This window comes from Mus musculus, chromosome 12 (assembly GCF_000001635.26).
Source record: "Mus musculus strain C57BL/6J chromosome 12, GRCm38.p6 C57BL/6J".
Taxonomy (NCBI): domain Eukaryota; kingdom Metazoa; phylum Chordata; class Mammalia; order Rodentia; family Muridae; genus Mus; species Mus musculus.
The window spans coordinates 105,783,444-105,807,979 of NC_000078.6; the positions used below are offsets into that span (position 1 = coordinate 105,783,444).

The 24,536-nt window shown below is 42.1% G+C and overlaps 1 protein-coding gene across 13 annotated transcripts in view; it reads left to right on the forward strand.

Moving 5' to 3' along the window:
- The first annotated feature begins 1,233 nt into the window (after positions 1–1,233).
- The window catches only part of Papola (poly (A) polymerase alpha), a 54,273-nt gene continuing 30,970 nt past the window's right edge, over positions 1,234–24,536 (forward strand). For 4 of the 13 annotated variants that reach the window (XM_006515596.3, XM_006515593.4, XM_006515594.3 and 1 more), the window contains exons 1-6: positions 1,543–1,722; positions 16,208–16,381; positions 17,241–17,307; positions 21,484–21,565; positions 23,044–23,153; positions 23,722–23,775. In XM_006515596.3, coding sequence (XP_006515659.1) covers positions 1,673–1,722; positions 16,208–16,381; positions 17,241–17,307; positions 21,484–21,565; positions 23,044–23,153; positions 23,722–23,775 — 537 coding nt within the window. In that variant the 5' untranslated portion in view covers positions 1,543–1,672. Of the gene's footprint in view, positions 1,472–1,537; positions 1,723–16,207; positions 16,382–17,240; positions 17,308–21,483; positions 21,566–23,043; positions 23,154–23,721; positions 23,776–24,536 lie in introns of those variants that run through there. The other 9 variants (XM_006515592.3, XM_030246611.1, XM_030246612.1 and 6 more) reach the window with 5 other exon arrangements.

Genomic DNA, 24,536 nt, shown 5'->3' on the forward strand with positions numbered 1-24,536 from the left:
GGATGGGGAGGGAGCTTTAGGAGTGAAAGGAAGCCCTAAGTGCAGGGGACCTCCAAAAGCTTCTTTCTTTTTTTTTTTTTTTTTTTTTTTGGTTTTTCGAGACAGGGTTTCTCTGTGTAGCCCTGGCTGTCCTGGCACTCACTTTGTAGACCAGGCTGGCCTCGAACTCAGAAATCCGCCTGCCTCTGCCTCCCGAGTGCTGGGATTAAAGGCGTGCGCCACCACGCCCGGCCAAAAGCTTCTTTCAAGAAGCTATGAGAAGGAAAAGGAATAGTTGGGCCTTTCTAATGATTACTCAGAACAGAATGGTGAGTGTACCCAGCCAAACCCCGTAAGAAGTGTGCCAGGGGCTGGAAATTTTAGGAAGGAAAAATACATTATCTTAAGATGAACCCAGCATACTAGGAATGGCTCCTTTTTCTGAGTATGGTCCAGTAACCCGAACTTCACCTGCCCAACTGCATTAACTCTTCAGCACAGAGACAAGGTCATAGTCACACCCAGAAGTATATTCCAATCTATCACATAAAATTGGTAGTGGTGTTTCACACCTGTAATGTCAACACTCAGGAGGTGGAGGCAGGAGGATCAGAAACTAAGGGCTAGTAGCTTCATGGGAGCCTGTCTTATAAAACAAACAAGAACAACAACAACAACAACAACAAAAAACCCGCCAAAACCCCAAAGGTTACTGTCAATTTTATTAAATTATTGCCTTGGTCCGGAATCCCCTGCCCTGCACATTTGGCATGAGAAGCACAGGTCTGGGCAACACAGATGCAGAGGGTCATCGTCAGGGGAGGGGATCCACGGCCACACTTCTGGGACAGGCTCTGTACTGGGCTCTAACACATTTAAGTCCTCACTCACATCGATGTTTAAAAAGCAGTTCTCCCACGCAGCGGAGGTGCAACTGGCACCGAACAGCTCTCGGTTCCAGGCATCCCCCGCGCTTGGGCTGCCCCGCACGTGGCGCCCGCTTGGGCCGCGCCCCCTTCTCATCGCTGCCACGGCTGCGTCACTCTCATTCGCCAGGACGGCGTCGCCAAGCGAATGAACTACAGCCTCTCGCTCGGAGCCTCCCGCACCCATCCCACGCTCTACCACGAAAGCGTGAGATCACCGGGGGGGGGGGGGGGGGGGGGGAGGGGGAGAAGCGCCGCTTCACGCCGAGAACTACATTTCCCGTCAGGTCTTGCGGCGTCGCGCAGCGCGCGCGCAGGCGCGCGCTCGGTGTGCGTGGCGGCGTCAGCGGTTCTAGAACGTTGCTGTGGTAGCGCTCGGGCGCCATGTTAGGACGAAGGGGAAGGAGGAGAAGCGCTTAAAGCGGCGGGGCACGGGTGCAGGACTGGGTTGGCCCCGGGGCTGAGGTAGGCTGCCGTCCTTCCCGCCTCGGTGGATCATGCCCAGGACGGCAGCGGTCGCGGGGGGGAAGTGACTGGGCGGTGCCGGCGCCGGAGACGATGCCGTTGTAAGTGATTGGCGTGCTGAGTGAGGCGCACGCCGGCCGGGCCCCGGGGGTGGCGGAGGGGGAGGGGAGGCGCACGGGCGCCCCGGGCCGCGGCTTCCGGCCCCTCGGGCGCGGGGCCCCCGCAGGATCCCCAAGCGGAACGGCGCCCGGCGCGGACTGGCGGGCCGCGGCTCCCGGGTTCCTTCCTGTCCCGGTTTCACCATGGCGCCGTCCAGCCCCCTAGTTCCCCACTTCCGCTTCCCTCGGAGCGGGTGAGGAACCGGGGCCGGGAGGGAGCAGGCCGCGCTGGCGGCCCGGGGGCAGCTTCCGGAACGGCGGGCTGCGGGGCGGCGCCGTCCCTGCTTTGTTGTGACTAGGCAACCTGGCTTCGGCGCGCTACCTGATCGCTCCCGCCCTTGGGTCACTTGTGTTGTGATTGCGAGTGTACGCTTTGAGCTAATTCACTTAGGCCTTCTAATGTCGCTAGGTCTACTTTACACACTTGACCGTGATTTTTCTTTACTTAATTTCCCCCCTCCCCCCTTTTCTCCTAAGAAAGATATTTGGAAACCGGTTGTTGGGATTCGAAAGTAGATGAGGGTTTTATGTTCCAACTAACCTATCTTGGCGAAAAGGCTTTAGGTCGTGCGACTGCTTTTCTTCCAAACAAGAGAGGCAGTTTTGGACGTAGCCTCAATGTGACAGATCTAGGGTTGTACTTACTAATTTAAAAATGGATTTCATGCGCTTTTCTTTCTCACACACTAGCTTGCTAGCTTTACTCGACCCTGATGTTTAGTCCAGAGACCTGTCAGCTGTATTTCTGTAGTGATAACATTTGTTGGGCTTAATTAACCACAAAGTTCCCTTTGACTCCTTATTCATGGAACAAGGGTAAAGGAGCACGAGAATAGAATCTATAAAGATGTTTGGTGTTTTTCAGTGGGGTTCAAGTAGATGTGAGTGAGTGAGGTGTTGTCACATGATGACCTTGTATTAGCTCATCCAGACTTTTTTCTGATACATCAGTGCTTAAAAAAAGATATGGTTGCACACTCTAAAGGGAAGGCTTCGGATTAGAAATGTTATCTTGTGTCTGGGAGTGAAGGTAGGAGGGAGAGTACAGGTTTCCTGCAGTTTTTATTTCAGTGCACTTCTGAAAGTGGAACGGTACAAGGAGGCTGCATGAGCACCGCACATGTCCAGGTCTATGCTTGAAGTTCTTCAGTCTATTTCCTTTAGGTTTAAAAAAATGGAGCCAAGACAGATGGACATGCACATGACCCCTTTTTTTTGTGTGTTTCATGGGATTTGAACTCTATAGCCAGTTTCTTACAAGCTGTTCTATCTCCATCCAGAGTGTACTGGGACTTTTAATCCAGGGAAACCCAAGACTGCCTGGCTGAGGAGGACAGGCCTGCCTTCCTCCTCATTACTTTGTTTCTTGAGGGCTCTGTCCCTGAGCTCACCTCTCCATGGGACGCCTTGTTCTTCTGTGTGCCAGCATCACTTGCCATGATTTTTACTTTTGATCTTTTGAATTGAGATTTCCTGGATAGTTTGTGTTTGGTATCCAGTGTGGGTTTTGGTGTGCCTGTTAAATTTAGACAATGTAAGTTGGGATTGAAGCATAGACAGTTCAGGTGAATGGTCAGAATGGACTGAGTCGTTACAAAACATTCTCAAAGGTATATGGTTTGTGTATAATTACATACATAATTTGGAAAATGCTGGTACCTTTTGATTGCCATAGTGGTGAAACTTAGAAAAGTTATGGAGGAAGCTAAAGCTTTTTAAAATACTTGAAATTTCTGCATTCTCCATTAACAGAGTTTCTCACCTCAGTGCTGTAACCCTGGTAATTTCTGGAGGGCCCTTCCCACGTCTTGTTGGGTGTGTAACAGTACCTCTGACCTGCTTAGTGGTTGCCAACGGCTTTACCCCAGGAACTTCTCACAGTGGCAAACGCACAGATGTCCCCAGACTTTTCCAGATGTACTCTGAGGGACTTTGTTCGTGGTTTAAGAACCACTGCATTAACACAAAGTATATATCATTATAGACATTTTATTCTCTGTGCCATATGCTAGTGTCCACATCTTTCTTTGTACCAGTACCAGTGACTTAGCAAGTGTCAGAATGTTGTTGAAGTTGTTGGTAGAACTATTTAGTGAGACTTAAGACAGTAGTTCTTCTAAGTGTATAAAGGACTTTTACTGGTAAGAAAATGGGGCAGGGAACTTGCCTAGAGTCAAAGGTGGGAGTGGGTGGGTAGGAGAGTGAGGGGGGTATGGGGGACTTTTGGGATAGCATTGGAAATGTAAATGAAGAAAATACCTAATTAAAAAAGAAAAGGAAATAAGGACAAAAAGTTTAACACAATTCCATTCAAATAAAATTATAACTAACATTACAAAAAACAAACAAACAAAAAACCCAAAAGGTAGAGCTGGGTCCTGCTCGGGAATATGATGTGGCTGTGCCTTAGCATGGTCTGCTGGTGCATTACTGGGATCCTTTTTACCCGGTTGAGAGCTTTTGTTGGTTCTGTAATCTCAGCTCTAGAAGTGGGGGAGAGGGTTTTGAGTACAACTTAAGCTACATGATAAAAGTAAAATCCCATCTCAAAGACAGGAGACGGCAGTTTATTAGCAAACATTGTAGGTTTTTTAAAATATAAATATATAAAATAATGGGTTTTGTTGTGATGTTTTCATGCTTGTATATGAGTACTACTCTCATTGGCACCCTTCTCCATCTCTTGTCCGTTCCTCTATTCTTCTGCCAAGGAGTGACTGTTTACCTCTTTCCCCTCCTTCCTTCTCTCCCTCTTTCTTTGTTTCTGAGACAGAGTTTCTCTGTGTAGGCTTGGCTGACCTTGAACTCAAGAGATCTGCCTGCCTCTGCCTCCTGAGTGTTCAGATTAAAGGCGTGCCCCACCACAGCCTTTTGAATTGAGATTTCCTTTTTTTTGGAGACAGGGTCAGGGTCTTGCTACCATTCAGGCTGGCTTCTCACTTGTGCTCCAGACTTTTAAGGGTGGAATGATGGCATCTCTCAGCTGGGTGGAAAAATGTTTGAAGCTTAATTCCAGCTTTAGCTAGGAGGTATGTGGCTAGTGGAGGTCTGAGCAGGAATTGCCTGACAGGAATGAGGTCCTGAGTTCCATCCCTAGTAGTTCAAAGAAAGAAAAATGCTAGTTTTATAAAAGTCTGACCCTTAAGATTGTCTTTTTAATATGGTGTGGCATTAGAATGGAGAATATTAGTTTTGAGAAGAGTACTGTGTGTGAGTAACTTAAAGTAATAACTGTGTTCATGGGACTTGTGATGTTTCTGTTGAGTATTTAACATTGGGACACTTAAACTCGAGAATAAGTGAGGCTGTTGTCAGCTCACAGAAAACAACTTGGCAGTATTTGTTGTGGCCAGGAAATAATCGGAGCTTTATGCATGAAGCATGCTTTGGTGATACCAGAATGCTGTAGGACCTGTTCATTTTTAGAAGATATGTGTAATTCAGTGAGCCCTTACTTTGTAAATTAGGAAAAGGATATGATGCCAGGTTATATTCGTGTGCATCAACCAAAACAATTTATTGAAGTAGATTTGAGTGCAGAAGCTGATAGGGGAATCAAGCCATATTTAGCTTAGCTGGAATTGAGATTTACAGAAATGTACTTTATTCTTACTACTTAAAGGATTTTTTTTGAAACTCCTGTTTCATAGGAATATTATGCTGAGGGCTTCTTGTTCTGTAAACAAGTGTTTCAGTTCTCAACTATAATTTTGCAGTATAATAAATTTTGGTGGACAGAACTCATAAAAAGGTTGAGCTGCTCTGTGCAGCCCTAGAGCAGGCTGAGGACTGAGCTGGTGGGTTTGTTTGTTTGCTTGTTTGTTTGTTTTCAGGGTTTTTTTGTGGCAGGGTTTCTCAGTCTAGCCCTGGCTGTCTTGGAACTCACTTTGTAGACCAGGCTGGTCTCGGGAACTCAGAAATCTGCCTGCCTCTGCCTCCTGAGTGCTGGAGTTAAAGGTGGGGGGCCACCATGCGCTTAACATTGATCAGGATGGACACAATATGCAGAATAGTTTTTTTTTGTTACACAGTGATTGTATTTTCTTTAAGGCTGCAACTTTAGTTACTTTATTTCAGGCATCTAAGAGAAACATAACTTAAAAACAAGGCACTATTGAGAGCAAAAATGGACTAATAGAAGAATGGGGTAAAGAAAAGGTATTAGATAATCTTTAGAAAAATAATTTCTGAAGTGGAGGACACATGTATGTGTGGGTAAGGTGCACACATGTACGCTCATTCTTGTGGAGCCAGAGATTGTCCTTGAGTGTCTTCCTTTCTCGCTCTCCATTTTGCTTTTTAAGACAGCAAATCTGAGTCTGGAGTTGCCGCAGTAAGCTTCCCCAGCTGGCCACTGTGCTCTGGGGTCCCACTTCTGCCTCCTTTCCCAGAAGGGTTGGGATTACAGATTACAGACACTTGGAGCTGGAGTTGGCTTTTTAGAGGGGTGCTAGGGATTTGAACTCAGATCTTCATGATCGTGTGTCAAACACTTGACTGAGACATCTTCCCAGCTCCAAGTTAATGTGGGTGAATTGCTTGCTGATTATGGTTTCTGGAGTGCCGTTTTCTTTTAAGCATGTTTATGAGCATGTTTGATTCCTTCTCCCGGAACACCTTCATCTTTTTTACTTAAAGCAAAAATATCTTTCTGGCTTAATAACATCACTTAAAGTTTCTTAGTTCAGCAGAACATTTCATACTGGGTCAATCAACTTTATGCTATCCGAACACTTAAATTCTTCCTTCATTTGCCTCTAGGCAAGTTTTAAAAATCTACTTTTCATGAAAACAAGACCATTTGTTAGGTTAGTTCTCATTTCTTTGTGCCTTTAAATTTGGTATATTCACTGTGCACAACAGCTTTTAACTAATTGTACAGTATCAGATTATAATGTACAAAGCAGTGACATAGACCGTATTAGTTTCTGTCCTTGTTAGTTTTTTGTTTATTTGATACAAGCTGAAGTTACCAGGAAAATAACCTCAGTTGAGAAGATGAATCATATTGCCTATAGGCAAGTCTGTAGGGAAGTCTATAGGCTATTTTCTTGAATAATGATTGATATGGGAGGGCCCAACCCACTGGGGCGGTGCCATATCTGGGCAGGTAGTCCTGGGTTGTATAAGAAGTCAGACTGAGCCGGGCGGCAGTGGTGGTGGTGCACGCCTTTAATCCTAGCACTTGGAAGGCAGATGCAGGCAGATTTCTGAGTGCTTGGCCTACAGAGTGAGTTCCACGACAGCTAGGACTGCACAGAGAAACCCTGTCTCAGGGGAAAAAAAAAATTAAAAAAAAAAAAAAAAAGAGAAATCAGACTGAGCAAGCTGTGGAGAGCAAGCCAGTAGGCTGGTGTTCTCTCCATGACCTCTGCTTTAATTCCTGACTTCAGGCTTCTGCTTGAGTTCCTGCCCTGACTTGTTCATCATGGACCCTAAAGTGTAAGCGGGAAAAAAACCCTTTCTTCCTCCAAGCTACTTTTGGTCACGGTGGTTTATAACATTGAATACCAAGGCAGTTTCCTTTAACATTGGTTAAGTTGATGCCCTTGGTAGTTTTTTTTAAACATTGTTTACTTGTGTGTCTATGGGTGGAGGGGTTGACTCTTGTATTTATGTGAGTAGTGAGTGTATGCCACAGTGGGCATGTGATGATCAGAGAAGAACCAGTGAATTCTTTGACCTGTGTGTCCTGTTGATTAAATTTAGGTGATCAGGCCTTGGCGACAGGTTTCTTTACTTATTGAACTATTTTGCCAGTCTGATGCTTGATAATTTTGAAGGTACTGATTTGTAGGTTGATACATAGTGAGCTCTGGATTCCATATTGGAATTCTCATCCTAGTATTCCATATTGTGTTGGGAACCATGTTTGATTTCCTAGGGTTTTTTTTTTTTTAAGATGATTTTATTTATATGAATATACTGCAGCTGTCTAAAGGACACACCAGAAGAAGGCATTGGATCCCATTACAGATGGTTGTGAGCCACCATGTGGTTGCTGGAAATTGAACTCAGGACCTCTGGAAGAGCAGTGAGTGCTCTCAACCAATGAGCCATCTCTCCAGCCCGATTTCCTAGTTGTTTGCAGGGGCGGTTGGTTGGTTAAGGGCTTGTTATGCATTGCAGGCTGGTTACAAACTGGCATTTCTCCCTTGCTGAGATTACAGAAATGTGCCAGCATTCCAAACTTGTCTATGTATTTTAAAAATTAGCTTTGGGGCAAGCAAGTGAGATTGCTCAGCAGATAAAGTACATCCAGGTTCAGTCCCTGGGACCCAAGTAAACATGGAAGGAGCTTATCACTGCATAGGGCTTGGGTTCTCCACGTGAGCCGGGCCATGCTCTCTCAGATCTCCTATACAGAAAATATGAAGAACAAAACTTAAGCTAGGCAGTGGTGGCGCACGCCTTTAATCCCAGCACTTGGGAGGCAGAGGCAGGCGGATTTCTGAGTTTGAGGCCAGCCTAGTCTACAGAGTGAGTTCCAGGACAGCTAGGGCTACACAGAGAAACCCTGTCTCAAAAAACCAAAAAAGAAAAAAAAGAAAAGAAAAAAACTTAAAACATGCTCCCCCCCCCCTTTCCTGGGCTGTTCTGGAACTCAAATAAGATCTAGTCCTGAACTCACAGATCCGCCTGCCTCTCAGCTAAAAACATATCTTTGAAGGGCTAGGGATATGTATGGCTCAGTGGAGGAGTTCTCCCAGCACTACAGAGGGAAAAAAATTTTAAGTTTGTTTAGTGTGTGGAACATTTACTGTATGTGAGCCTGTACTTACTATATTACAGTAATAGGTGCAGTGTAGTAATACTGTGGATTACTACACTGGATCCTGGGGTCTCAGTTATTTTTTGTCTTTGGGAAAGGTCTTTGTGGATCTAGGCGGCATTAGGGCAACAATAGGAAATGAATGAGATCAAAATACATTTTATGGAGTTCTCAAAGAATTTATTTACTGTTATTTTTTCTTGGATGGTGTTTCACTGTATTGTCCTGACTGTCCTGGAACTCACTGTGTAAGACAGGTTTGCTTTGAACTCTTAAGATCTGCCAGTCTTTGCATCTGGAGTGCTGGGATTAAGAGCATGTGCTGCTACCATGCCCAGCACATGCTGTTTCTAAAAAAGACAAGAGAAAGATTTTATGGTTGCCCAGGCTGGCCTAAAGTACTTCTTGCTTCAAGTGATTTTCCTGAGCAGCTGGGAGTGCATTAATAGAACCTAAATTTTAAAAAGTAGCTAGCTAGCCGGGCGTGGTGGTGCACGCCTTTGATCCCAGCACTTGGGAGGCAGAGGCAGGTGGATTTCTGAGTTTGAAGGCCAGCCTGGTCTACAAAGTGAGTTCCAGGACAGCCAGAACTATATAGAGAAACCCTGTCTCGAAAAAACAAAAAACAAAACAAAACAAAAAAAAGTAGCTTTAGTAACTGCAGAGTGTATAGCTTTTGGGTTGCAGGATATGATAGAAACAACTTTTGGCCCAGCATTTGAAGGTAGAGTCTGCCAGGGTGTGAAGTCGTGGCACAGGCTGTGGCAACATTGAAATGTTGCAGTTAGCAAACAATGAGTATTGATATTCAGCTTCCCTTCTTTGTATAAAGTATGGGAATCTGACTCTTAGGTGCCACCTAGATTTAGGGTTAGTCTTCACCCAGTTAAACATTGTTGGAAATATCCTCCTTGGTGCAGGAGTATGTTTCCATGGTGATTCTAAATCCATTCAAATTGTTAATGAAGTTTAACTATCACATAGGCCTGCATTGTATAGTGTTTTCATTTGTGGAAATTGAAAGATTTGAGGAAGAGAGTTTGTTACATACCTTTTCAGAGTTGTCTTTCAAATTTGGGTTCTAGATTGCATCCATAAGCCATTTTATATTTTACATTTTATTTTTACAGTTTAATGGTTAGGCAATAGGTTCTAGTTATTTCAATTATAATAAATATTTATGGTTTTTGACAGTAGTGTTTTTAGGTAGTCCAGGCTGGCTTTAAACTCTGATCTCTTTCCTAAGCCTCCCAATGCTGGGATTACGGGCATGAGTCACCACAAGAAACATTAAATTGCACTGCTTGGAATTAATATTCAGTACTGTTAATTGAATGTATCTTTGGTTTTTCTGATGCACTCTAGGGTCCATTAATTTTCAAGGTATCCTTGCAAAGTTGGTGCAGGAGTCGTCCCCCCCCCTTGAATTTGTAGCAGAGGGACAGTTAGAGCACCCTTAGAAGTTAGAGAGGTGGCTCAGCAGTTAAGAGCACTTGTTGCTCTTGTAGAAGAGAACCCAAGTTCAGTTCCCAGCACCCATGTATCCACTGAAAAACCATTTGGAACTCCAGTTGTGAGGTATTCAACATTCTTCTGACGGCCTAGGCACACACATGGTACACACACACCACACAGGCAAAACACATACAGTTTTAAATAAATGTAACTTTATTAAAACAAACACCCTTAAGAAGACAGGGAAAGTGACCTAGCGTTTGATTGAACAACTATGTTCTTTTCCTTCCTCAGTCAACCTAGAATTGACAGTTCGGTTTTGGGCTTCATCATACTTTATTTAACCCTTGGGTGAAACTTACTATATCATTTGTTTGACCCATGGCCGCTGCTGCTTACTAGAGACTGGATGGATGACTCATCTTTTCATAAATTTTTAATATAGTGGCCAGGTATGTTGTTCTGTTTTTGTAGTCTCAGTACCCAGCAGGCTGAGGCAGGAGGATTGATTATTACAGGCCAGCCTGAGTTTAAAGAGGAAAAGTAGCTGCGTTCTAAGGATTTATTTATTTATTTATTTATTTATTTATTTATTTATTTATTTATTTATTATATGTAAGTACACTGTAGCTGTCTTCAGACACTCCAGAAGAGGGCATCAGATCCCATTACGGATGGTTGTGAGCCACCATGTGGTTGCTGGGATTTGAACTCAGGACCTTCAGAAGAGCAGTCAAGGACCTTCAGAAGAGCAGTCAATGCTTTTAACCGTTGAGCCATCTCACCAGCCCCAAGCTGTGTTCTAAATAACTGGTATGATTGACATAAAACAAGGGACTGGTTAATTAGTCATCTTTAGAATCTGAGGTTAGCCCCCTGTTGCTAAGTTACTGTTTAATGCTAAAACTCCTTGTGAAAGTCTGGAACTCAGTGTATGGCCTTGACAGTCCTCAGATACTTGTTAATCTTTCTATCTTAACCTTGTGTGTTCCCAGATAACAGGGATAAACCAGTATACCTGGCTGAGAATTAATGCTTAAAATATTTGTTTTATTATTGTTAATCATTCTGTGTGTGAAAAAGGGTATGAGCATATAAGTGTTACCATGGAGGCTAGAAGACAACATCAGATCCCCCTAGCTGGAATTAGAGGTAGTAATGAGCAGTCTAATATGGGTATTGCTGGGAACTGAACTCTGGTGGTCTTCTGCAAGAGCAACAAGTGCTTTTAACGAGAGATATCTCTTTAGTCCCCCATATTAATATTAAATACATATTACGGTGCCTTTGAGATGTTCCTTGTTCCTTTTCTGCCCAGAATTCTTTTTACTGATTAAATGACGTTTAAATATATAGGAATTGTTTTTGTAAATAAGTTATTTTGTGGGGCGGGTTTTTTTTGTTTTGTTTTGTTTTGTTTTTTGTTTTTTGTTTGTTTTGTTTTTGTTTTTCAAGACAGGGTTTCTCTGTGTAGCCCTGGCTGTCCTGGAACTCACTTTGTAGACCAGGCTGGCCTCGAACTCAGAAATCCGCCTGCCTCTGCCTCCCGAGTGCTGGGATTAAAGGCATGCGCCACCACTGCCAGGCTAAGTAAGTTATTATTATAATTTATTTGATTGCTTTCAAAGACTAGGCATCAAGTTAAGCTTCAATTTTAACATAGAATGATGGTGTGTTTTTGATTGGGTAATTGCTACAAAGTTTTAAGAGAGTGAGTGGATCTGCTGTAGGAAGAGCCACAACCTGTTCCAGATTTCCAACATTTGGAGTCAGGGATCTTTGTGTAAATTGTATAGCAAAGTAACTATTTGATAAAATACTACTGCAGATGTGTCCGCCTGTATTAAGTCATTTGCCTCTCTCCTCACACTTCCCCTTCTTCATGGCCGTTCTCTGTTGTTGTAGTTAGTTCTTTTTCTTGAGGTGTTGAAAGCAGATCTCACTGTTCTGGAAGTCACATCTTTACATTGTGTGTGTGTGTGTTGGGGAAGGGAGTTGTTTGTTAGTCATGCCACATTGTGCATGTTGAAGTTCAAGAGAGCAGCTGTGGGAGTTCTTTTCTGTCATGTTGGTTCTTGAGAGTGAATTCAGGTTTTCAGGCTTGGCAGCAAATGTCTTTATTTTTACTTACGGAGCCATCTTGTCACCACAGGTACAAAGTTTTAATTAGATTTATTTATGTGTTTGCAGGTACATGTGCCCTACACATTGCTTAGATCTACAATTCTAAGGATTGTGGGAGTTGGTTTAGGATCCTCAGGTTTGGTGGCAAGTGCCCTTTACCTTCTGAACTTATCTTGTTCTTTTTGTTTGGCTTTAAAAAATACTGTCTCACCAGGCAGTGGTGGCACACGCCTTTAATCCCAGCACTTGGAAGGCAGAGGCAGGCGGATTTCTGAGTTTGAGGCCAGCCTAGTCTACAGAGTGAGTTCCAGGACAGCCAGGGCTGCACAGAGAAACCCTGTCTCGAAAAGCCAAAAAAACCCCTGTCTCACTTTGTAGCCTAGGTTAGCCCTCAACTGTAGGTTTTCTTGCCTCGACCTTCCAAGTATTAGATTGTAGTATTGTATTACTTTCTTTACCTTTTACTGTTCTTTTAACTAGGGGTATGGAACATTCCATCATGCTCTGCTTTTAGAAGTGCATAAAGGCACACATTTCTGCAAAATGTTAGGTGCTGTTTCCCATCTCGCAAGATAGCTTTTCTGTAGTACAGCAGGGCTCCAAACTCAGGACCATTCTCCTGCCTTGGCCTCTAGAGTACTGGGATTCTAAGCCTAGAGTCACCATGCCCAACTTGTTATATTTTTTAAAAACTGTGTTGTAGATTAGGTTGGCTTGATCTACCTGGTCTTTAAAAAGTGTTGCTGAGGCTCTATATTTCAGGGTCAGAAGCTTTGAGAGATGGATGGCTAGAGCTGAAGCTGTTAGGCTAAATGCCTTTAGGAAGTTGGTATCTGCTTTTAAGGTTAACAGTGCCACACTTCCGCTTTAAAAGGATAAACTGAGCTTACTTCTGTTGGGACATGTAAGAACAGTGTCCCTGCCTCCTAACCTCTTCTTTCTTGAGACATCTTTCTAGGCTTTGATCTGATTTTGCAGTGTAGACCAGGCTGGCCTTGAACTTGCCACCTGAGTCTCTTCAGTGCTAGGATTACAGTCTACATTTTTATACTCACAGTGCTGTGCTCGCTTTTCTGTCTGTGCCAAATATCTAAGGAAAATAAAATTCTAAAATTCTAAGGAGGAAGTCTTGATTTTGGTTCTCTGTCTCAGGTTCTCCTTCATGCTCAGCTGGCTACATTGCTGTGGGCCTGAGATGAGGCCGAGAGCATCATCTCAGGCCCACATATGTTAGGGTGAACATGAAGCAGACTTTATCCTTTCATGTTTTAGGGGCAGAATATAGCCAGGTGACCTTAAACTAATACATAGCTGAGGATGACCTTGAACTGTTGCTCTTTCTATCTGCACCCCAGTGTTAGGATTGCAGGCATGTATCATAGGCCCAACAAAGGGGAGTAATGTCTGAAAAAAGGTGTTCTGGGTGGCCAGGTGGTTTTAGAATGAAAGAGACTCTGCTGTGAACAGCTCAGGGACATGTATGGTGTGAACCTAGCATGTAGTATTCATTCTTAGAGTTTCTGTTCAGTTTGTCCAAAATTGAGATGTATATTTCTGTTTTGTAAGAAACTGAATAGTAGCAAAAAGATGTCTTTTTTGTTTGTTTGTTTTGTTTGTTTGTTTTTTTGAGACAGGGTTTCTCTGTGTAGCCCAGGCTGTCTTGGAACTCACTTTGTAAACAAGGCTGGCCTCAAACTCAGAAATCTGCCTGCCTCTGCCTCCCAAGTGCTGGGATGAAAGGCATGTGCCACCACTGCCCAGCTCGAAAAGATGTCTTAACGTGCTTTTAGCACTGTGTGTGATTTCTTTGTGTTCCTTTTGCTCTCTTTGTTCTGTATTCAGTGTCTCCTGCATACTTGTTCTGTCTCTGAGATCTCTGTATTTAATTACTAATGTTAAATGGGAAGGGTGAGTTTTGTTTAAAGTATAACAACCGTGTTTCTTCTTGGGTCTGCACACTGCTCTTGATGCCTGTGTTTCCTCCATGGTGTCATAGCTTCCTCCTTTGTTCATTCTGAAGAATCTCCTGTTTCTGCCACTCCCGGGCTTCATCTTCCATGTTCCCATAGGACTGCTGGGTCGGATCCAGCTGGCACATTACCTTATCTAGCTTTTTTTAAAAAAGATTTATTTATTTATTTATTATATGTAAGTACACTGTAGCTGTCTTAAGACACACCAGAAGAAGGCATCAGATCTCGTTATGGGTGGTTGTGAGCCGCCATGTGGTTGCTGGGATTTGAAATCAGGACCTTCCAAAGAGCAGTTGGTGCTCTTAACCGCTGAGCCATCTCTCCAGCTCCCTTATCTTGCTTTTTATGTGGGTTCTGAGGATTGAACTCAGTTCAGCAGACCTATTAGGAAAGTACTGTACAGGCTGAACCATCTCCCGGTCTCTATCTTTATTATGCACGTTCTTACTTGAATTAGGATGATTTGTGTGTGCTTGTATGTACATGTGTGTATGTTTACATTACAGATTTGTGTTGTATATGCTTTTTAATTAGACGATGCATGTGTTTATGTATACATGTGTATATATGCATAACAGATACATATTGAAGTAAATTAAAAAAAACTGCATATGATTTATCTCACCATCAGTTTAGCATAGAGACTAATGTAGACATAAAGCCCACCCCCCAAAAATAGGATGAACTATTATTTTTACCCCTTTTTTATTCCCCCCCCCCAAGACAGGGTCTTTTGTAGCCCAGGCTGGCCTTATTTAATGGAGGAGTAACCTTGAATCTTTGATATGCCTCAGTTCTGAGGTTGTAGGCATGCACTCACCACCATATCTTGCTCTAGAGTAAAGAACTTTGTGTGGATTTATAAATCTAAACCTTTCTCCTGCTATACTGATAAAGTGACCTTGACAGGAACATTCCAAGCTGATAGTCAAACTGAAGATTTGAAGGGGGGATGGGAATGGTGAAGACTGGGAGAACTACAGGGAGTGATAGCATTTTGCTAATAATCAAACCTGAACTGAAGGGTAAGGAATTTATAACAGCCAAGGTGAAGAAAGCAGAAGAACATAGTTTCTTTGCTTATACAACACAGACAGAGATGGAACATGCTTTAAAGTCACTAAAATGTGATTTCAGCACGCACTTGTGAATGTGCTGAACTGAACAAATCTAGCTTAGACTTACTTTTTTTAAATTTTTTATCTTTTTATTTATTTATTTATTTATTTATTTATTTATTTATTTATTTTTGGTTTTATGAGACAGGGTTTCTTTGTGTAGTCCTGGCTGTCCTGGAACTCACTCTGTAGACCAGGATGGCCTCAAACTCAGAGATCTGCCTACCTCTGCACCTCGCCCCCCTCCCCCCATGCTGGGATTAAAGGCGTACACCACCACTGCCCAGCTGATAAATCAGATTCTTATTTATTCAAGAAATGTAAAAGTTGACACAAGACATAAATGTGTCCAGGCACAGTGATTAGAAGACACACACTAGCTTAGTGGCTCCTCAGTAACAGCACAGTGAGCTTCTGCGTAGCTTCCATCTGTGTTGGTGTTAGAAGACAGAAGCAGAGTCCAGTGGATCTGCACGGAAAAGTATCCTGACATTTAGTGCATAATATTTATCAGATGTAACTCTTTCTAAAAATGTGTCAGAAACTTATTATGAATATAGCTCTTTCCCTTCAAATTGGATTTGTCTGTGCTCTTTGCCCCATTACAAATGTCATCCATTGAGTCACATGCTAAGTTTCACTTAGAGAGTGAGTGTCTTATGTCAAAAAATAGCATTTGTTTTTCCTTTCTTAAATAGGGTTTCGTAGGCAATGCTGGAATTACTGTACACCAGGTGCTCAGCTGAAACACATTCTTTTTCCTGTAGTGTTTATCAGGGCTTTAGAAATAACAGTGTAAAAGGACTTATTATTATTACATTTGTAAAAATAGGTTTATTTTCTCTACTGCACGCTTTCTGGTAGTGTGTTGATCTGAGTTTTTGCATTTATTCTGGTGTTTAAGTGATGTTAAAGTTTCTGGAGGAGGAGAAATGTATTGATATATTTTATTTCAAAGTATCTAGGGATACATTTTGTCGGGAATGTATTTTCAAAGTAGAAATGTGGAGGCATGGTGACACATACCTATAGTTCTAGCATTGTGGGACTGAGAGAGAGGGCAGCATTGGCCAGCCTGGGTTGCACTGCAGCTCCTGTCTAAAAAGAAATCCCAGTGTGGGCAGTATGGCAAGGAGCAGCTGTGTGACGAGAGCTGTCCCTGCTCTCGTCCTGTTGATTAGTTTCAAATTGTAGACTTTTTTGGAAGTAAAGAAAATTTATCCAATTCCATTTTTAGTCCAGTTACAACGCAGGGATCACAACAAACGCAGCCACCACAGAGGCACTATGGCATTACCTCTCCTATCAGCTTAGCGGCCCCCAAGGAGACTGACTGCCTACTCACACAGAAGCTCATCGAGACGCTGAAGCCCTTTGGGGTTTTTGAAGAAGAAGAGGAACTGCAGCGCAGGTAAGGAGATAGCAGTGAGTGGAGTGCTTTGGGATGCTTACCGTCCGAATTTTGAGGCATTTCCCACTCACTCAGTAGTTCAGCTTACTCTAAATCTTTATACTTGTTTCACACAAGAATGATACTCTGTGAAGAACTTGTTTTCTATAGAGTCCTGTTGCTATAAGTGTGATTCCTTGGCAGGTAAGGGGGAGTAAAACAGTTGTGGTTAGGGCTTGAACATTGTACATTGTAGGCAAGTGCTCTTACCACAGAGCTACCCTTAGCTCAATGAAAATTTTCTTTTGATGGGGGCTGGAGATGGCTCGGAGATGGCGAGCACTGGCTGCTCTTACTGAGGACCTTGATTCAATTTCCAGTGTCCTCTTCTGGCCTCTGCATGCAGAGTGCACATGCTGACATACATGCAGGAAAACATACATAAATAAGACATACAATTAAAAAAAAATTTCTGGTGGTTCTTGGTTACAGTGTAGGAGAAAAGGAAATGCTTTAACCAGTTTACAAGTGCCAGTGTAAAACCACGAGTTTCTGATCTCTTATAAACTGTAAATTGTGATGCTGGGTGTGGTGGCCCAGACCTTTAATCCCAGCACTGGAGAAGCAAAGGTGGGCATATTCCTGTGATTTCAAGGCTAGCCTTGATTGCACAGTTAAGTCCTATTCGAAAACAAACAAACTAATATGGCTACATGCCTATAATTCCAGCACTTGGGAGGCAGAGGGAAGATTATGAGTTATAGGCCAGCCTGGGCTATGTAGTAAGGCCATATCTCAAAAACAAGAAAAGTAAAACTTCGTAAACCACTTATTTATAACTTAATTTGTAGTGAGTAATAACCAATTGCTTTATCAACAGGATTTTAATTTTGGGAAAATTAAATAACCTGGTGAAAGAATGGATTCGAGAAATCAGTGAAAGCAAGGTAAGGTGGTAACACAGAAGCCATGCGCTGTCTTCTCAGTTGGCTTTAGTTGACTGGATTCAGTCTTTGTGGGTTGTTTGTTTTTGAGATAGGGTTTTGCTGTATGTTGTCCTGGAGCACACTAAATAGATCAAACTAACCCCAGACTCACAGACGTCCCCTAGCCTCCGCCTCCTGAGTGCTGGGACTAAAGGAGTGTGCAGCACAGCCAGCCAGGATTGAAATGTCTTCTTCCAATGTGACATTCTTATTTGTAAGTTTCCAAATTGCTTGTTATTTTGAAGGAAGCCAACCGACCAAACCAGTGAATTTTCAAAAACAACAACTCCTCTCTGGTTACAGTATTTTAACAGTATTTCAAAGTTGGGCCCAGTAATTGTGAACTATTGCTCGTTCTTCTAAGGATTACTTCAGGGAAGGAGTCCCCTGATTAATGTGGGTGTGGCATTGATTGTCAGTTCCGCCACTTGGAAGGCTGGAGGATTAAGAATTTGAGGCTAGCCTGGGCTGTATTGTAAGACCCAATGCCTCTAACCAAAAATGAAAGTAGTTTAAAATGTTTATTACATTTTTGGAATGTTCCTGTTCTGGATTCAGTATCTACTGTACTTGAGAATAGAATCTTCACTGTCTTTACAAAAGTTGTGGAATGATTTGCTTATTTTTTATTTGTTCTTATTTAGTTTTAAGTTTATGGGTGTTTTGCCTACAGATATATCTGTGTGTTGCACTGTGTTTCTGATGCTTGAAAAGGTCAGAATGGGGGCATCAGATCCCCTGGAACTGCAGTTAGATTTTCTCAGCTGCAATGTGGGTTGTGGGTACTGGGAACTGAACTTGGGTTTTTCTAGAAGAGCAGTTTTAGATACTCAAATCATTGTTCTGTTGTGATAGTCTCTGAATTCAAGGCACTTTGTACTCATTCACACAGACAAAGAGCATGGTAAAGAAAGTTTTTAGCCAGGCGGTGGTGGCGCACGCCTTTAATCCCAGCACTTGGGAGGCAGAGGCAGGTGGATTTCTGAGTTCAAGGCTAGCCTGGTCTACAAAGTGAGTTCCAGGACAGCCAGGGCTACATAGAGAAACCCTGTCTCAAAAAAACAACAAAAGAAAAAAAAAGTTTTTAGAGTTGTATGGTGTCTATTTGACCCATTTGCCATATTTAAAAAAGTTGTATAAATAGCAATTTTTCTGTTGTAATGGGAAATGCGTGCTTAATTTATATGCAGCTGAAAAACTGATAGAGAGCCAAGGGAAGAAAGAATGACTCACAGGTCAGGAGATGGTAGTATCAAGGGAGAAGTAAGTTGCTTGGTTTTAGTAAATTGATAATATTCCTAAAATATCTTTATATGTTTTAAGCATCTGGGTGAAAATTGAACAACTGGGGCTGGAGAGATGGCTCAGTGGTTAAGTTTACATGCTGCTCTTCTAGAGGTCTTAGTTCAATTTCCAGCAACCACATGGTGGCTCACAGCCATGTGTAATGGGCATCCAATGCCCTCTTCTGGTGTGTCTGAAGACAGCGTCAGTGTGCTCATATAAATAAATTAAATAAATAAGTAAATCTTAAAAAAAAAAAATTGAACAACTGGAACATTCTAAATGGCAGTCTTTATGCCCCACATGTAACTTATTAACAGATTTCTTTTGATAGAAAAATTGGAAAGTTTAATGGGCTGAGCAAGAAGTGTCCAAGCTGAGGTGTTTTTACTTTTTAGTTGGTTCTAGTCTTATGTTGGGAACATGGATTTATTTCTTAGATGCTTAAACACCCTAGTCAAGTAAACAAAGCCCCAATGGTTTATGTCCTGACAGAGGGTTTTAGTATGTATTTAGTATTTATAAGGTATTGAGATAGGCCTTGGGCCTTCCCACCTGGATCCAGTGATGACTTTACCTCCACCTGCCTGGTTCTGGGAGTACAGTTGTTGCCACCACTCCTGGTCAGAACATTGATTGATTGATTGATTGATTGATTGATTATTTAGACTCCAGGCCTGTCTTGTCTTTTGAGAAAGGGTTTCATGTAGCCAGGCTGCCTTTGGGATTGCAAGGATGTATACCACCCTGCTGTGGGCTATCTATAACTGAGTAGATAATAGAGAGCCTGTAAGGCCAATCCCAGAACCATTCATTTTGGGGCAACACTGGTTCACGGACACGGACTTGTGATGAGAGAGGGCTGTGGCTGTGATTTATCTCTACCTCTGCTGTGTTCTTTTAGGGTCTTTGTAGTATTGTTTTGTGTCAGTTTCATGTTTTTGCCCCTGGCTCTATTATAGTTGGAAATTAGGTATCATGGTTCGTCCACCATACTTTTCCTGGGTCAAGGTTACTTAGGCTAGCTGTGTTTCTTATGCCTCCATAGGTGGTGGTGGTGGTGGTGTTTTTAGATCTGTGAAGAGTATAATTATAATTTCCATGGATTACATTGAATCTGGCGATCACTTTAAGTAGTATAGTTGTGTTGACAGTACTATATCCAACCCATGAGCCTGGGAAGTCATTTTTAGTGTTGCATTGAACCAGTATCTCATAGACTAGGCTGCCCTCAGATTTATAATGATCCTTTAATCTCAGTTTACCAAGTGCTGAGATTACAGTTTTATGCCACTGTGCCCGATTTGAACTAATAACTCTTTTCTTTTTTTTTTTTTTAAAAAAATTATTTATTTATTTTTATATATGTGAGTACACTGTAGCTGTCTTCAGACACACCAGAAGAGGGCAGCAGATCTTGTTACAGATGGTTGTGAGCCACCATGTGGTTGCTGGGAATTAAACTCAGGACCTCTGGAACTGCAAGAGCAGTCAGTCTCTAGTCCTGAACTAACAACTCTTTTTTTGGTTTTTTGAGACAGGGTTTCTCAGTATAACCCTGGCTGTCCTGGAACTCACTTTGTAGACCAGGCTGGCCTCGAACTCAGAAATCTCCCTGCCTCTGCCACCCGAGTGCTGGGATTAAAGGTGTGTGCCAAGCCCGGGGGAACTAACAACTCTTTACTTATTTAAATGTTGGTGGTTTTTTTATTTTGTTTTTTTGTTTTCTGTTTTGTTTTGTAAATGAGACATCTTCTGTGGAGTCCAGGCTGGCCTTGTACTCTCATGATCTTCATTCTTGCTGAGCTTTCTGAGAGCTAGCATTGTAAGTATTGGGTCATTGTGCCTGGCAAATTAGTGATTTTTGATACAGTTCTCCTCTCTCCTTCAGGTTTAAGAAAAATTATTTGGCTTCACAGAATGAATACTCATTTCTCTCTTGTTTGGTTTATGTTCGTTGAGTAATGTGGTTCTGTAGTGAGTGGCAAGTTGATGAAAATGGAGCCTTGTAAGGTTTCCATCCATTGATCTCACTGTGCTAGCCTGGTAGCCCAGGCCTGATATAGAACCCAAGTCAGTCTTCCTGTGAATAGTTTTGGATCTCATAATTCTTTTTATTTCAAACTTACTACATTTTTTACTTTGTTTGTTGGTGTATGTGAGGAGGAAGTCAGAGGACAGTTTGCTGGAGTCACTTCCTTCTAGCATATATGGGTTCTGGAATCTAGTTACCCAGGGTGTCAGACTTAGTTAGCAGTGCTTTTTTTATACTGAGTGATCTTGACAAACCTATTTTTATGTATGTATGTAAGTTTGTATTGTTTTGTTTTTTTGAGATGGGTTTCTCTGTGTAGTCCTGGCTGTCCTGGCACTTGTAGTTTTAGATTGGCCTCTAACTCAAAGAGCTACTTCTCTTCGTCGGAAGTGCTAGGATTAAAGGCATGCACCACCACTGCCTAGCATGTACTTATGTTTTGAGATGGGGGTTCTTATAGGCAGGCTGGCCTCAAGGTTAGAATATAAAGGTGAGGATGACCTTGGACGTGGATCCTCCTTCCGCCACGTCCTTGGTTGAGGATTACAGGTGTGTGCCACTGTCCCAGGTTTCTGTACAGCTGAAGACTGGCTTAGGACTTGATGCACACTCAAGGGCTCTGCCACCTGAACTATATCCCTGCTGCTGCTGCTTTTTAAAAGTACATCACTAACATTTTTATAATTCCAGTTCTTAGATAACAAAAAAAAAAAAACCAGAAAGACCCTCTGCATAAATTAACAAATAACTGAGAACTTTGTTGTTCTGTCATTTGAATTGGTTTCCCTGCTTTACTAACAACCATTGTTTGTTAACAGAATCTCCCACAATCTGTAATTGAAAATGTTGGAGGGAAGATTTTTACATTTGGATCTTACAGACTAGGAGTCCACACGAAAGGTAGGTAATACTTTGCTTATTTTGAGCTAGTAGAATTTGCATTTCTTTAAGATTTTGAGTTATTAATGACTCATAAACGAGCTTTGGTTATTGTGGACGTGAATCCTTAAGAAGCTGTCTGTAGCTGCCATCTGTAATGCAGTATAGTAAGTAATACGCTCAGTTAACCAGTGGAGTAAGGTGTGTTTTCTGTATCTAAGCACTCTGCTGGTTTCTTGCATTGGAAAGTGTGGGCACAGAGCAAATTCCACTGTGGTCTATGGACAATTCTCCATAGATTCCTTCTTTCTTTCTGAAGAGTATCACTGGATGTGAGAAGTATCAGAGCTCTAAGAAAGTATCGTCATTTTCTTGTCCTCATTTTTTTTATTGTAGATAGCTTATAAAATACATCTTAGCAAATACAGAATCAGTATGCCTGTAGCTACTGATCACATTGAATATTTACTTTAAATTTTTTTCTTCTTTAAAAAAAAATAAGAATTTTTTTTGTCTAGATAAAGATTTTCTTATGCCTTTATGTATGTGTACCTCATGTATGACAGGTACCCATAGAAACCAGAAGAGGGCATTGAATTTGCTGGATTTGAAATTTAGAGGACTGGTCTGCTAGGGACTAACCCTGAGTGCTCTGTAAGAGAGCCAGTGAGCCACTTCACCAGCTTCCAGTAATGATGCTCTTGTTCTTCATTATCTTTTAAATTTCTTAAAGCATTTAACTTTTGTTTGTTTGTTTGTTTTTTGTTTTTTGTTTTTCTGAAACAGGGTTTCTCTGTGTAGACTAGGCTGTCCTTGAACTCAGATTCACCTGCCTCTGCTTCAGAGATGTGTGTGCCACCACCATCACCACCAGGCTTGATTTCTCTTTCACAAACATGAGTCAGAGCCTTAAAGAGACAGGCAGAGCCAGTGTGTACAGCTCAGGTACAGGAGGTCAGACTTGTAAGCAATGAGTGGCCAAGGATACATTGTGAGGTGTGTCTTCAGATAGGGCTGTGTACTGTGCCTTGGCCCACTGCTGTCTCTGTCTCATTGTTTATATAGTATGCTTACTCGTGATATGTGCTGTGTGCCTCGTGCCCAGTCTTGTACATTGACCTGATTCCATTGACATCTCTAGTGAAGTTTTTAGTTTTAATACTTTGAGCAGAGAAGCACCGAACACCATTGAAAAAGACATAAAGGAAAACTGTGTGTGTATAGTGATGAAACAGGACGATGGAAAGTCCTGGCTCACCCCTGTTTTGACTTGTCATAGAGTCCATTTTAAATACAGTATGTCTGAAGAAAATCATGCCCATTAGTTAGCAGTATCTTTCCCTACTGGTTGGTTTTTTTTTTTTTTTTTTTTTCAGGGGGACAAAGTTCTAGAAAGCATGCCAATATTCTGTCAAAACAAATCTTATACTGTTACTGATAAGACAGGAGACAGTTTCCTTGTACTGCTGTGTTGTGATGATTGGTTTCCTTTTTTTAAGGTGCTGATATTGATGCGTTGTGTGTTGCACCAAGACATGTTGATCGAAGTGACTTTTTCACCTCATTCTATGATAAATTGAAATTACAAGAAGAAGTGAAAGATTTAAGAGTATGTACATATTGGGGCAAGAGAGGAAGAGTTAAATGCCATTTAGTCTTTTGAGAAATGTATTTACTGGTGGAGGAATCATTTAATTGAGCCGGCAATTTTTGCCAGGCAATTTTAAACACTCAGCATGCATTTGTCTTTGTATTTTACATAAAACTAGAATGATAAACCTGTAAACTCCTTACAGATTGGGAACAGAAGCAAACACAGTGTGAACAGCCACATTTCCTTTGGTAGAAATGGAGGATTTTGAACCTCCAGGCTTGGGGTGTTAAAGCTCACAGCTAAGAACTTGTTTTTGTTGGGAATTATGCTAAATTATGGTGAAAGAATTTCAGTGCCGTTTTTAAAAGTAGCAATAGTAGCCACATAGCTTACCTGTAATTCTGGTACTTGGAAAGTAGAGGCAGGAGGAGCGCAGGTTCAGGGTATTTTCAGCTGTGTGGTTGGTTTGAGGCCAACCTGGTCTAATTGAGACCCTGGCTCAAACTAAGTAGAAGGTAGTGGAAGCATTTAACATGGGCTTATGGTGGAGCTTCAGGAACTAAACTTGTTCACTTCCTCACAGGCTGTTGAAGAGGCATTTGTACCAGTTATCAAACTCTGTTTTGATGGAATAGAGGTAAGGCCCAGTCCTAGTGGGCAGCTTTTTGGTATGGGCTGTTCTGGATCTTGGTTCATTTAGATACAATTTTGATTGCCAGTAAGAATTTGTGAGTTGGTTAATACCAACAATTTTTTTTCCGGAAATGGGTGTCCATTCTTTGTAGAGCGTGTGTATTAGGTAGACTCTTTTCTAACTCTTTAAGCGGAAGTGGGAGCAAAGGACTTAGGACTGAGGCTACTGCAAAATAGTTCTGTGGTATTTTCTTCCCAGGTGAACTTTGTGTCTAGTTCAGGCAATAAGTATGCAGTCTGTTTATCCAAGTAGCCTTTTTACTTAGGTTAATTTGTATAAATACTTTGAAGAGATAGGGGCTGTGTGAGCAGTGACATAGCGTTAAGTTGTTTCATAGAGTTAGTGCCCCGCCCCGCCTAGACTCTTTGGAGCACAGAGTCGTCGCCGCAGAACTGATTCTCACTTCCCTTCTGTAATCACAATGGTGTTGTGATGACCTTGTTGTGATGATAAAGCTGGAGATACTGAAAGAATGATCGCTAGCTGTTATTTTTTTAAAATATAGTTGCAGGGGCAGTTTTTAGAATTACTATATAAGATACCTAACTTATGAAAGGTTGAAATGTTGGGGTTTTTTGTTGTTGTTTTTGGGTATTTTTTGGGGTTTTTGAGACAGGGTTTCTCTGTGTAGCCCTGGCTGTCCTGGAACTCACTCTGTAGACCAGCCTGGCCTCAAACTCAGAAATCCGCCTGCCTCTGCCTCC